This window comes from Nestor notabilis, unplaced genomic scaffold (assembly GCF_000696875.1).
Source record: "Nestor notabilis isolate BGI_N333 unplaced genomic scaffold, ASM69687v1 scaffold23618, whole genome shotgun sequence".
In the NCBI taxonomy this organism is placed as follows: domain Eukaryota; kingdom Metazoa; phylum Chordata; class Aves; order Psittaciformes; family Psittacidae; genus Nestor; species Nestor notabilis.
Genome location: NW_009941815.1, coordinates 1 through 12607, shown reverse-complemented (window position 1 = coordinate 12607; position 12607 = coordinate 1). Strand labels below are relative to the sequence as shown.

Genomic DNA, 12607 nt, shown 5'->3' with positions numbered 1-12607 from the left:
CTCTCCAGGTTTCCTGGAGCCCCTTTAGGCACTGGAGCTGCTCTAAGGTCTCCCCTTCAGGAGCCTTCTCTTCTCTTCTCCAAAACAAACCAAAGCAGAATACTTTTGCATTTAGAAGGGTTTGCACACGTGTGAGCAGAGCGGAACCAGCCGGGCCCTGCAGTCCCCCACAGTTCCTGGCCCCAGCTCCGTTGGTGGCCGCCAGCAGCCCTGACGCAAAGCTGCTGGTTCCTGTGATCCCAAAAGATCAAAGAGATGTTTCCCCACCCCAGCAGGGCTCCAGCGTTTCCAGACATGCTGCGGTCAGCCGAGAGGAGCAAGACGTGCCCTGTCACACCCCGGCATCTGGCTGCCTCACGGCTCCCACCTTCCGGATGCTTCCCTGTGCTCAGCTTCCTTTACCGGGAAATAACCCACAGCAAAGCCCAAGGAGCTGTGAAATGCAGCCCTGGGCCCTGCACCTGCGGCACACGCAGGGAAGAGGTGTCCTGAGGGATGTCTGCACAAACGGCCCATGTCTTGCTCCCTCTCGCCCTCCTGGCCATGTGGGTTTTGGATGGAGCCTAGGCACTTGTGGGCTGCTTTGATTTATCCAGTGTGGGTGAGTGTTTGAGCTGAGCAAGGGCACGAGCAGCTGAGCAGCCTTTGAGGGGATGTGGAGAATCACACAACATGGAGAATGCTCCAGGAGGTGGTATCTGCAAGGGACCTGGCCCCCCTGCCCAGCCTCAACCAGCAACAGATCCAGCCGGGTGTCCTGGCAGAGGCTGGTGGGGCTGCTCATGTGTTTCCTTCCCTCACCTGCTGCCTTTGGGATCAGCCACTGTTTATCTTTCATGGCTTTACCTGGAGCAATATCCCACACATTCACACTGGGGTTTATTTAGTGCTCCTGCAGCACAAGGAACATTTTAAACTTCACAACAGAACACACCAAAGAGCTCCCAGTGCCACACCAGCACCAGCCGGGAGTGAAGCACCACGGGGAAACAGGAAAACGTGCTCTCACCGCAGAGGGAAAAACAGGAACACGTACAAGGGGAAGATAAGCACCGTTCTCCACTGCCTGTGGCTGCACACAGTGTGGGCCTGGAAGCCCTTTAGGCACTGAAAACCCAGGTTAAACGTTAAATAGGGGGATTTGCAGCCACTGCTTTCTGTGTTGCACGAGTCTCTCATACCCCTGGAGACACAGCAGTGAGCCAGCTCCTGTTTTCAGAGTAGCCCTTTGCTATCTCACTTCCAGCTCCTGCCCACAGGCTGGGGTAGAAGATTCAGCAGAGGAAAAAGACTCCTTGGGCTGTGGGAACTCCTTCTTTGCTTCACAGAAAGCAAGTTTTATTAAAATCCCATACTTCCCTACTTCCTATGATTCATATTCCTCCTGATGAGCAAAACCCACCAGAAAGCAGGACTGAGGAAGCCTGAATGCTGTTAAGTGGAGACAGAACACAATCCTGAACCCCCTGCTCGACACCCAGGTTGGGGGCACGGTGTTTAACCAGTGGGGCTCAAGGATTCTCCCATCCAGCTGCCTCATTGATCTCCATGGTGCCAATAACTCCAAAGCTCCACCAAATGATGTACCCCCAAGGGCAGCCATGTGGTGTTGGGAGATGCAATTCGTGCCATGGTAAAGCAATCCTACCACTGCCTGGATACCCCTCTTAGTTATCCTCCAGGACCCAACAGCTTGCCTTGAAGAACTGCTACATCTCATCCAGCTAAAGCATTCCTCATCCCACAGTGGAATTATTCTACCCAATTTAAGAGTCCCAGACAAGGGGAAGCAGGCCCTGGAGTTCCTCCCATGTAAGCCAAAGGAGACAGCAGCAGCATTTGCTTTTGTGGAGGCTCTCGCCCATCACAGCGAGCTGCAAGACACTGCTTTAGCCACACACAGAGACCCAGACAGCAACTGGAGCCAACAGCCCCCTCCCAAAATCTGATGGGGACAGATGAGACCCAGTGAAAGGGAGATGGTGCCCGGCACACTGGGGAGTTTCCTGCCTGCCCTTCCAGAGTGGGAGGGCTGATGCCAAGAGTGGAAACAAGAGGAAAGAGGAGTTGGTACCATCTGAAAAAGGAGACTGATGGTTTTTATTAACCAGTGAAGTGGGCCCAGACATTCACATAAGGGAGGAAAAGCAAAGCGGGGAGCAGGCCCAGGCTCAGGAGTTGGAGGGTGCATGGTCTGGGCTGCTCCTGAGCTGTCTCCATGCAGACACCCATTGGAGAAGAGGGCACACAGAAAGTACCCAGAGCTGGGTGGCACCAGGAGCTGAGCACAGCTCCGGAGCAGTGACGCCGAGGGGACAGCAGGGACTCTGGCAGCCTAGTTGCAGTTCTTGGGCAGGCGATAGACACCTCCGGAGTAGATGAGCTGCTGGTCCCGGACCTTCTTCTGGAGGAAACCCTGGAGCTCTTGTAGATCGATTTCTGTCACCACGGGGCCTGTCATCACAAACATCTTCAGCATGCTGTGAATCCTCTCCAAGGACAGGCTCTCCAGGTTGGTCAGCATGGCCTGGATGTACGTCCAGAACAGCTGCAGAGGGGACACACAGCAACAGTAAATCACACTGACATCTATACCATGAGGAACAGGGGTGCTTTAGCATCCTGTATCACAGATGCAAAGCAGGGCTGGAGCTGGCAGCAAGTTCTCAGCCATGAGCATTTGGTCTTTAAACAGAACAGCATCAGGTGTTGGGACACACAGCAGGGCACTTTTCTGGAGAAAAGGCTGCAATCCAGCACCTGCACCAGTGAGCATTAATCAACAGACACCCACTTCAACCCCCACACCAGAAACCTGGACTTGCCATGGAAAATGCAAATCCAAAGTGCAAATTGAATCCATCAACTCAATCAGATTCCCCAACCCCAGCAGCAGGGGATGTTTGCATCATCCTGCTGCCTTTGCAAGCAGCAAAGACACACAGATGGTACCTGCAGCTCTTCCTCTTTCTGGTCAGCCTGCGAGGCCATGGCAGAGTCCCCCTCCTCATCACTGTCTATCAGAACGACCTTCTCCACCTGGTCCTTCTGCTCCTCCTCAATGACGGTGAAGGTGCCCTGGGGCTCCTCTCGCAGGACACCCTGCTGCAGCCACAGCGTCATCTTGCGCTTCAGCGATGTCACGGGCACCTTGAGCACCTCACTCAGCTCCGTCAGTGTCCATGTACCTGTGGACACCATGGATATCAGAGACAGGACGTCTGCCCACCCCCAGCATGCCAGGGCTTAGTGGGAGAGTGGGGAAGGCTGGGGAGCCACTGCCAGGAACAAGCAGTGACTGCCCGAGTGCAGACCGGGTGCTGAGCTGTGGCGCTGCTCGGTGCTGTCTCTTAGGAGAGCTGGAGACCTGTGCTAGATCTAAGCCCATGAACCACGGCTGCTGGTCCTGCTCTCAGAGCCTTCAGCCACCCAAGCACCACGGCCTTCCCTCGCACCCTGGGAAGCTCACAGACACAGGTGGTAACACCGAGCTGCCGCCACTCACTCTTGGTCTGGAAGTGCAGAATGATGGCAGCGTGCACAGGGGAGACGGACAGCGAGAGGGTGCGATCCGCTAGCTCCACGTCCAAGCTCACCAGGCCCAGGTGGTACTTCCAGTTCAGGGTCCTCATGGCCTGGAAAAGGGGAAGCAGCCGCTCACAGCAGATCTTCCAGCAGGAACCACCAAGTGCTGCGTTACTGCAAATGCCCCTCTAGCACCAGTGCCAGTTGCCTCAAGCACACGCCTCTGCCAGGTAACCAAAGCTGCTCCCCTCCTCGTGAGTAACTCAGCACTGCCACCACCCAACCATCCCCTACCCCCTCATGGGGAACATCCTCCTGGCCAGTTGTTGTTCAGCCCTTGCCCAAGACCAGTGCCCCTCTCCTGTCTAAAAGCCACTCACTCAGCCCTCTGGTGGGATAAGCACAGGTTGAGGAAACACTGGAAGACAACTGGGTCACTCAGGACAAACTTCTACTGGAAAAGACATCTCCATCTGGGGCACGATTTCCTCAGAAGAGGAGCAGTCTCTTCTGATACGGATGTGAGAAGAGCACTACTTGCTTTAAGGCTGAGGATGCTCAAGGAGGCTGCTCCTTCCTTCATAGAATCATAGACTAGTTTGTGTTGGAAGGGACCTTAAAGCTCATGCAGCTCCAACCCCCTGCCACAGGCAGGGACACCTTCCACTAGAGCAGGTTGCTCCAAGCCCCTGTGTCCAAGCTGGCCTTGAACACTGCCAGGGATGGGGCAGCCACATTCATACTCTAACTAACTTTTCTGCAGGCACAGACATCAGCTGCATCCACATCTGGCATGTAGCTATGGGAGAAGAGACAGGGTCTAGAGCTGGGAGCTTCCCAGCCTCATGGCATGCATCACCTCGTGTATAGTAAGTTCAAGAAAGGATATAGAAAACCAAGCTGCAAGTGGAGTCAAAGCACAAGTGGACAGTTAAAGAGGAACATCTGCATCAGGCACTGAATTGTTTCAGGTTGGCTGCAAAGAACTATCTGCATGTGCACACAGACTGTACCAGCATAACTGCTAACTCTGAACCATCCATGCCCCAGATGGGTGCTCTGCACTCCACCAGATAAGCTCCAAGACAAGAAAGCCAAGACCACAGCTCTGGAAATAACCTAGATCTCTCTCTGATTTCTAGACAGATGCTCCTGCTTCCAACCCGTTCTGTATGTGCAGAACAGGATGCACCTCAGCCTTCTCTATTTGCCTAACTGCCATGATCAAGTGCGCAGGGAACACAAAAGAATACTGCACAGTTGCTTGTATTTCCTCTGTATGTCTCCATTCCATGCTGTTTATAAAGGCACGGACTCTTTGCCTGAGCCACTGTCAAAAATACTTGCACCTAAACTGTCTAACATGTTCAGGAACCCTCCAGAAATGAATGAAACAACCCAGGAGAAAGCACAGGCAGAAGAGGCAGCAGCATTCCCCTAACTCCAGACTAACAAGGAATCTTCAAATGAGACCATGTTAAAAGAGATTCTTTTCAAGAGGACAAACAGCAGAGCAGAGTGCCAGAGTACCAAAGAGAGGCCCAACAGAGACAGGATGTTGCTTCTACTACTACAGAACTTAGGCCAACAAGCTTAAGAACTTCCAGCTCAGTATCCGTTTAACCAACAAACACTGTCACGTTGTAGAAAACTCTCCGACAAACTGCAGTCACTACAGTGACCAGCACCTCACAGAGAACAACCCTTCTTTTGGCTCAGCTAAGTTAGTGCAGCCTCCAACGCTGATTCAAAGCTGAAGGACTTTGGGATTCCACTGTAATCCCAAAGTGTGGGTGTACCAGCAGCTAAAGCTGAAGGGATGTTAAAGGGCACTTCTCAAAACCCATGCTATATAACAAAGTCTGAAGCAGGGTTACAGTTGCCTCACCTTTAATTTCTCATACTTCTTGGAATAGGCTTCCATGGCTTCCTTGACCTGCTCTGGAAGCTCCAGCTTCTCCTCTTTGAGCGGCGGCCAGAACTCACTGGACAGGATAACAGCCACGAGGCTGAAGGGTGGCCTCTCCTCCTCTGGGAGCTTCTCTTCCTCATCACGGATGTTGGCGTTAATGCGTCGGGAGTCTGCCATATCCTGGGAAAGGCAGAGGAAGCTCAGGCAGCCCCTTCTCTCCACGTCAGGGTTAACCCTTAGCAAAGGAGAAGCCTCAACAAGGAGATCACATTGTCTCCACATGGTGACAGGGACTTTGGAAAGGACACAATCATGTGTGTCTAAAGTCTGCTACATACTCAGAAACATTTGTGGGGAGGTTGACGAAGGGCCTGCAACTCAACACTGGCCTGCACTGGAGTCTCTCCAGAGCTGTCTCCTCCTCACAGTGCTCCAAGTGAATTAAACTCCAGAGTCCCAACCCTAAAGGAGCTCGGAGGGCCCAGCCCTTTAGTGCCATAAGACTGTACTGCAGGAAGGGCAGGAGAGACAACAGCATCAGAGCAACCATCCCCCAGAGCTGACAACTCGACCCACAGCAGACCTGATTTTGAATTCACTTCTTCCTGTCATGAAATGTGCCCTGACTGGGATTTTGGGAACCCAACTTTCCTAAAAGACCCTTTTTTGGGTCCTTCCCTTCCCCAACAAGCTCAAACCCCCTGGATTTTAATTTAATTAATAGAAAAAGTTACTTTTAACATGACTTCACAATAGTGCATCTGAGCCTCCCCAAAGCGCAGCTTCAGCAGTTCCACGTTGCGGATCTCCCTGGTAAGAGAAACAGCAGATCAGACACAGGTCCCTCTCACAACGAGCCTGGCTTGGCCTCCACCCCTTGCAACACAGTCCAGAGAGGTAGTCCGTGGCACAGGGTGCTCCTCCTGGGAGCCTTGCAAGGCACTTTATCTGAACAGGCTGCCTCCTAGCATAGAAGTGAGGAACAACTGCTGGAGGCCAGCAGCTTTTTGAAGACCCTCCCACCCCTTTCATTCAGATCAGCATCGTGTGTAGCCATCCCCTCAACAACACAGGGCAACCTCAGCATTTGGTGAGCCACTTGCCTGAGACTGCCCATCCCAGACAGGGTCTGCAGTAGCTGCACTTCACAGAAAGGAAAGCCACTGTCAAGAGACACAGTTGGGTTGCAACTGAGGTTTCCTGATGCTTCATCCCTTTCTTTTACTTGGACACTTTCTGCTGACCCTAAGCAGCCTGTGCAGGTTGTGAGGGCCACCAGAACATGTGGGACAGAGCTAAGAGGGTGTTGGTGCCTCCAGTTCCCTACATGCTGCCCTACTAGTGCAAACCTGAGCAGGACTAGTGCAGGACTGAGCAGAAAGCAGGCTGAGAAGAGGTGAGCGCATGAAGTTTGTGATGCAAACCCAAAGCTACAGAGAAAACGAACAACTACATTCCTGGTTCCACAAACCAGGAGTTCATAGGAGTTAGTCTGAAGAACACCTTTATCTGGTGATTTCACCATGGAAAGCCCTGGGCTTGGGCACTTGGACCTCACCTCTCAGCACTGTAGTTGAACTGATGCAGCAATCGGTCAGCCAGAAGCGTGCGGTACTCGTTGATGAACAGGTCTTTGCTGCCATAGATGCTCACAAGCAGGCTGATGATATCCGAGGAACGACGCTTGGAACTTGATTTTCCTGGTGAAATCCAGCAGACAACAGTGTGAGATCAACAGAGACTTGCCCCAGCTCAGCTCAAGAGGATAAGCAAATGAGCTGCTCAAGACTACAGCCCACCAGGCAAAGCAGCAGGGAACCAGGACTTCTGGTCTTGGCATCTAACCTGGATCTGCATCAACCGGGTCAGGAACCCAGTCCCCTGGTTCTGCAATGTCATCGTCACTCTCCTGGCCATTCTCCAGGGTCACTGGGTCAGCTTTTGAGAGCTCATTTGCAAGATCACCAGAGCCCTCAGCATCCCCTGTGAGACCAGCCACGATCTGCCGCACCGTGTCCTCCCGCGTCCTGCCAACAGGAACAGAAACAGAGCAAGGGAAGGGAAGAGGAAGGAAAGGAGATGCCTACAGCTGCCCCACCAGCCTCTTACCTCAGATACTTCCTGATGGGCTCACAGGCAACCTCCAGAATAACCATGGAGGGGTCAAGCTCCCGCAGGGCCTTGATGGCCGAGATATACAGAGTGATGATGTCGGATGTGTTGACTCCTACAGGAGAGGGGCAGAGGAAGTCAGAGCCCCAGAGCACAGACTAATGGCTTGGATGCAAGGAGTTTGGATGCTGCAAGCCCTTGGTTTGACCTGTAGAGTCAGAGGCAAAGGGCTTGCTGCCCTACTACCCCAGCCAAAGGGAGAGATCAGATCCATGTATCTGAGAAACCAGTTCCAACCATGAACACAGGCTCAAAGTCCACCAAAAACTAGCTGAGCCCTGACTGTGCATAAGGAGCTCAGACCACACACAGCAAAGAAGCCTTTACCCACCTGGACCAAAGCTAAACTTCCAGCTCAGCTCCTCACCATACTGTAAAAATGAGACAAAAAGGGGCTGGATATAACCATCTACTGCTGACCACGCACAGGAGAACATATCATGTGCACAGCCTGCCTGCCTCTCACTCCTCAAACACGAGGTCAGATGATGGCTCCCAGTAGATCCCCACTCATGCCCAGGCTCCATACAGTGTAATGACACACGTGGGGATGTAAAACCCACCTGGATGCAGGAGTCGCATTTCCAGAGCACTTTTCAAGGAGCTGAGCAGCTGCTGCCTCTGATTAGTCCTTTCGAGGCAGAACTTGAGGTCTTCCACTGCGGGCTTCGACTCTGGGAAATCTGCAAACCAAGCAGTGACTACAACCAGTGGCCATGCTCCACAGGAAGGCAGGAGGAGGCAGCGTGGTGTGTCGGGATGAAGACAGATCCTCCATCCAATCCAAGAGTGAACGAACACTGAGTGGGTCTCACCTACCTCGAATAATGCTGAAGAGCTCTTCGATGCGCATGCTGGCGTAGATGCGGTAGAAGAACCTTTGGACGTGGCACCGCCAGCGCTTCAGGGTGCTGCTGGCTTCTGGAGAGGAGCGAGCAGAGGGACCATCTTGCAGGAAAACCCTGCTGAGCCAGCCAATTACCTTCTCAATCCACTGCACAAGGACAGGGAGAGCACAGAGGTGGTGAACACCACAGCTGGATGCACAACCACCTCCCACACTTAACCCTCACCCCATAGCTAGCACAAATGGACTGCTAGAAAAGGACAGCATCACCTCCAGCCACTCTCCAAATGCACCCTGGCTTCGTTTACAGCTGGGGATCATAGAATGGTTTGTGTTGGAAGGGACCTTAAAGCTCCTCCAGTTCCAACCCCTGCCACGGGCGGGGACACCTTCCACTAGAGCAAGTTGCTCCAAGTCCAACCTTGCTTGAATGTGAACTTTAACTACAGATACAGTAAAGATACACGATGCAGATGTGTATGAGAAGATAAGGGGTGTCTGAGGCCTGTGCATGGGTGCTGGGCTCCAGAAAGGAGCACCATCCTCACCCCAAGATCTCTACAATTCCTGAAATCAATGAAGAGCAAGCAAACCATGCCAAGGGCTCACAGACAACCACCCAAACCCAGGCACTTGAAACCAAGCCCTCCAATACCAGCCTAGTCACTGAATAATAAAATGAAAAACTGAAAAGGGAGCATCAGCAGGTTCAAATTTTTATATATTCGAGATGCAGTTTTCTACAGAGAAATGTGTAACTGTCAAACTTCAATATCCAGATGTTCAAAAAAAGTGTCTGGTTTGTTGGGATTTTTCATTTCCACCTTTAAGGTGGCAAAATGTGGTACTTCCTAGGATAGTATTTGAGTATTAATTGGTGCTAGATATTAACAGTTTTTCATAACCAAATTCTGACAGCCTGAAACACAAATGTAAGTCATGCTCTGGTTATGGTCAGTTTTAATGACCTACTTGACTGAGCAAACACCGAATGAAATGCCCCAGTTCTGCTGAGGACAAGGCAGCATGAACCCGAGGACTACAGGACACCTGGGCAAAGCTGTGACAAAGCAGATAAAGAATGTTCCTAAGGGTCAAAGGGAAGGACTGAGCAACTCAGTTTTAGGGAATACAATTATTATCAAACCAACCCATTTTCCCCATGAGTTTATCTCTCTGTGTGTTCCTGTTAGAGCCCAGTTGCCAGCTGACACTCCAGAACTGCTGCTCCTGTGTCTGACAGGGGGGTTTGCTCTCAGCACTTGTACTTCTAGCAAGCTGTTTCTCAGACTCTTTTTTCTCCTATTTTACCTTTGTCTTGCCAGGCTTTGTGCTTTTTTTCCCCCTTAAAATTCTCTCTTCCTAATTCTGACATGCTCCAATACTCTGGGGCCAAACACACCAGCCCTTCTGAGGAGGTGGGAGCCAGGGGACCTTCTGCAACAAGTGGAACCAAGTCTGACAAGTGGAATGCAGCTGCATTTTCTCTGGCACCCTGAAACAACCTCCAGGTCGTCCAAAAGCTTTTCACACTAGCTCCAATAACAGAAGTGTTGCACAGCAACTAAAGGCAAGTAAACATAAAACGACTGCTGATGCTTGCAGGCAACAAAAGAGGCTGGCATGGGAAACGGCAAGGAGACCAAGGAACCAGAGAGCAGTTGGATTTGCACAGCAACCTGACTTCATGGGTTGCTCTTTGACACAAAAGAACAAGGAGCACAGGGCAAAGCTGCAGAGCCAGGGCTGTGCCGTGGAAAAGCCATAACCCGGGGGAAGAGTTTGATTTTAAGACCACACCAGGCAAACAGCTCAACACAAACTTGGTTCAAGGCAGCAGCAAAATAACTGGGTGGTTGCAAGGAAGGAATTTAATTCTTTGTGGCCTGCTGGTGAGATCTATCATAGAATCCCAGGCTGGTCTGGGTTGGCAGGGATCTTAAAGCTCCTCCAGCTCCAACCCCCTGCCACGGGCAGGGACACCTTCCACTAGAGCAGGCTGCTCCAAGCCCCTGTGTCCAACCTGGCCTTGAACACTGCCAGGGATGGGGCAGCCACAGCTCCTCTGGGCACCCTGTGCCAGCGCCTCAGCACCCTCCCAGGGAAGAATTTCTTCCTTAGATCTAACCTGAACTTCCCCTGTTTCAGTTTAAACCCATCACCCCTTGTCCTATCACTACAGTCCCTGATGAAGAGTCCCTCTCCAGCATCCTTGTAGCCCCCTTCAGACACTGGAAGCTGCTCTGAGGTCTCCACACAGCTTCTCTTCTCCAGGCTGAACAGCCCCAATGTTCTCAGCCTGTCTTCATATGGGAGCTGCTCCAGTCCCTGATCATCTCCCATCCTCACTTTCTATTTTAAAGGGGTGTTGAGAAATGGGAAAGACAACAGAAAACAGCCTCACAAATTATAATTATGGGCCCACTGACACAGAGAGAGGGTCCTCTACGGGCAAAGTGGCACTACATGTTCTTGTTGGTAAAATAGAACCACAGCAACTCCCTTGTTTCTAGGGACATCAGCAGGTGAAATACAACAGTCCATTGTACACAGGGCAGAGCAAACCTCTCCCTCCAGCATAAATCAAACGAGGGAGCTTTAACCACCTCTCTGCCAGGGGTGGTGGAGTCACAGCCCTGGCCAGAGGTGTTCAGGTTGAATTTGCTTTAGCCTGGGCTGCACGAGGAGCAGCTGCACATCCCCACAGGCAGGGCCCTTGCTGCCCGCTGCCCTCCTTACCTCCTGGAACTCATTCAGGAAGGAGTGCTCGTACTCCCCCCTGCACCGCTGCTCCATCCTCTCCTCTATCATCCTGTGCAGGATGGTGGTGACGGCATCTGCGCTCACTCTCTCCAGCAGGTTCAGCCGGTGGCTGCAGAGACCAACAGTGACTGAGCTCAGAGCAGAGGGAAGCAAAGGTACGAGCAAATAGAGACTACCTGAAGGCACCTTCCTCTCTGCTGCTCCACTGCTGCAGGCCTAGATCTTATTTCAAATGCTCTGATAGCCCGCAGAGAGGCACATGGCACTACTGCTACCTCATCCTCCTTAGAAACATTATTTTCTGGCCATCAAAAGCTTTTTCATGTAGAAGGGTTAGCTTCCTTGAGGACAGAAGGCCTCAGAGCAAGAAGATACGCTCATATCCAACGAGAGGAACTTTCTGTCTGAAGATCTGCTCTAGTTCAACCACCAGTTGGCAACCAGCCGCAGAACCCCTGTGTCAGGTTCTCTATCCAGTACCATGATACATCTGACCTCCTACCTAACTCCTGTGTTCAGAGATCAAGACCTGCTGCTGCTCCCCACCCAGACCTCCTGCTTGCTCCAAGGGACAGCCACCCCCCCGCAGTGTACATACAGGATGTCGTTGAGCTGCTGAAACTGCTCCATGGCTTTGGGGCACCAGCACTGCTCTCTCCTGCTGCTGCAGCCCGCACACAGCGCGCTCTCTCCTCCACCCTCCTCCGTATCGCTCTCCTGCTCAGTCTCACTCATGCTGCTCTCACACTCATTGGTTCCATCTTCTCCTTTCTTCCACTGCCGCATGTATATCCTGAACGTGCGGCTGTAGAACTGCTGGATCATCTCCTGGAAGGATTTGGTAGTGGAGAAGAAAAGGATAGCTTTGAACATGGTGTAGATCTTCTCTTGCAGCATCTGAGCACCTGTGCCCAGGAGCAGGCCTGCCTTGGTCCATCTCTCCAGGAGCTCCAGGCTGTTCAGGTAGGGGTCCAGGCGGCACTTGAGAAGGCAGAATGCGTCCAGGAGGAGTGAGGAGCACTGGGGCTCCTCAGCTGTGTTTTCATATTGGCTGATGCAGTTCCAGAACTCAGGAGCTATATTTGCCTGGAGGTCTGTCTGCAGGACCTCGATGAACCACTCCTCCACGACCGAGTGCAGGTCATAACACCGCAGCACATCCAGGGCTGCCCGCAGGTCGGCATCCTTCAGCGGCCCCACAGCACTGGACCTCGGTGCTGCCTGAAAAGAGGAGGGGATAATGAGTCAAGGACACATAAAGACTTCTCTAGGAGGGTCTGTGGCAGAAGAGACCCTCAGCATAACGAGCAGGGACCAAATGTACACGGGCTCTGCTGTCAAACAGCACCAAGTGGATGCTGTTCCTCCATGGAGACCTGCTGGGGATC

The 12607-nt window shown here is 52.3% G+C and overlaps 1 protein-coding gene across 1 annotated transcript; it reads right to left on the bottom strand.

The window, feature by feature from the left end:
- Positions 1 to 262: 262 nt before the first annotated feature.
- ANAPC2 (anaphase promoting complex subunit 2) lies at positions 263 to 12440 on the bottom strand (the record flags this gene model as incomplete). Its single annotated transcript, XM_010021087.1, has 14 exons — positions 263 to 277; positions 1194 to 1206; positions 2307 to 2548; positions 2953 to 3188; positions 3506 to 3635; positions 5414 to 5617; positions 6172 to 6247; positions 6996 to 7137; positions 7283 to 7464; positions 7547 to 7664; positions 8173 to 8292; positions 8429 to 8603; positions 11196 to 11328; positions 11818 to 12440. Coding segments are annotated over 12 exons (2352 nt in total), but the record flags the coding sequence as incomplete, so codon positions are not given.
- Positions 12441 to 12607: the final 167 nt, after the last annotated feature.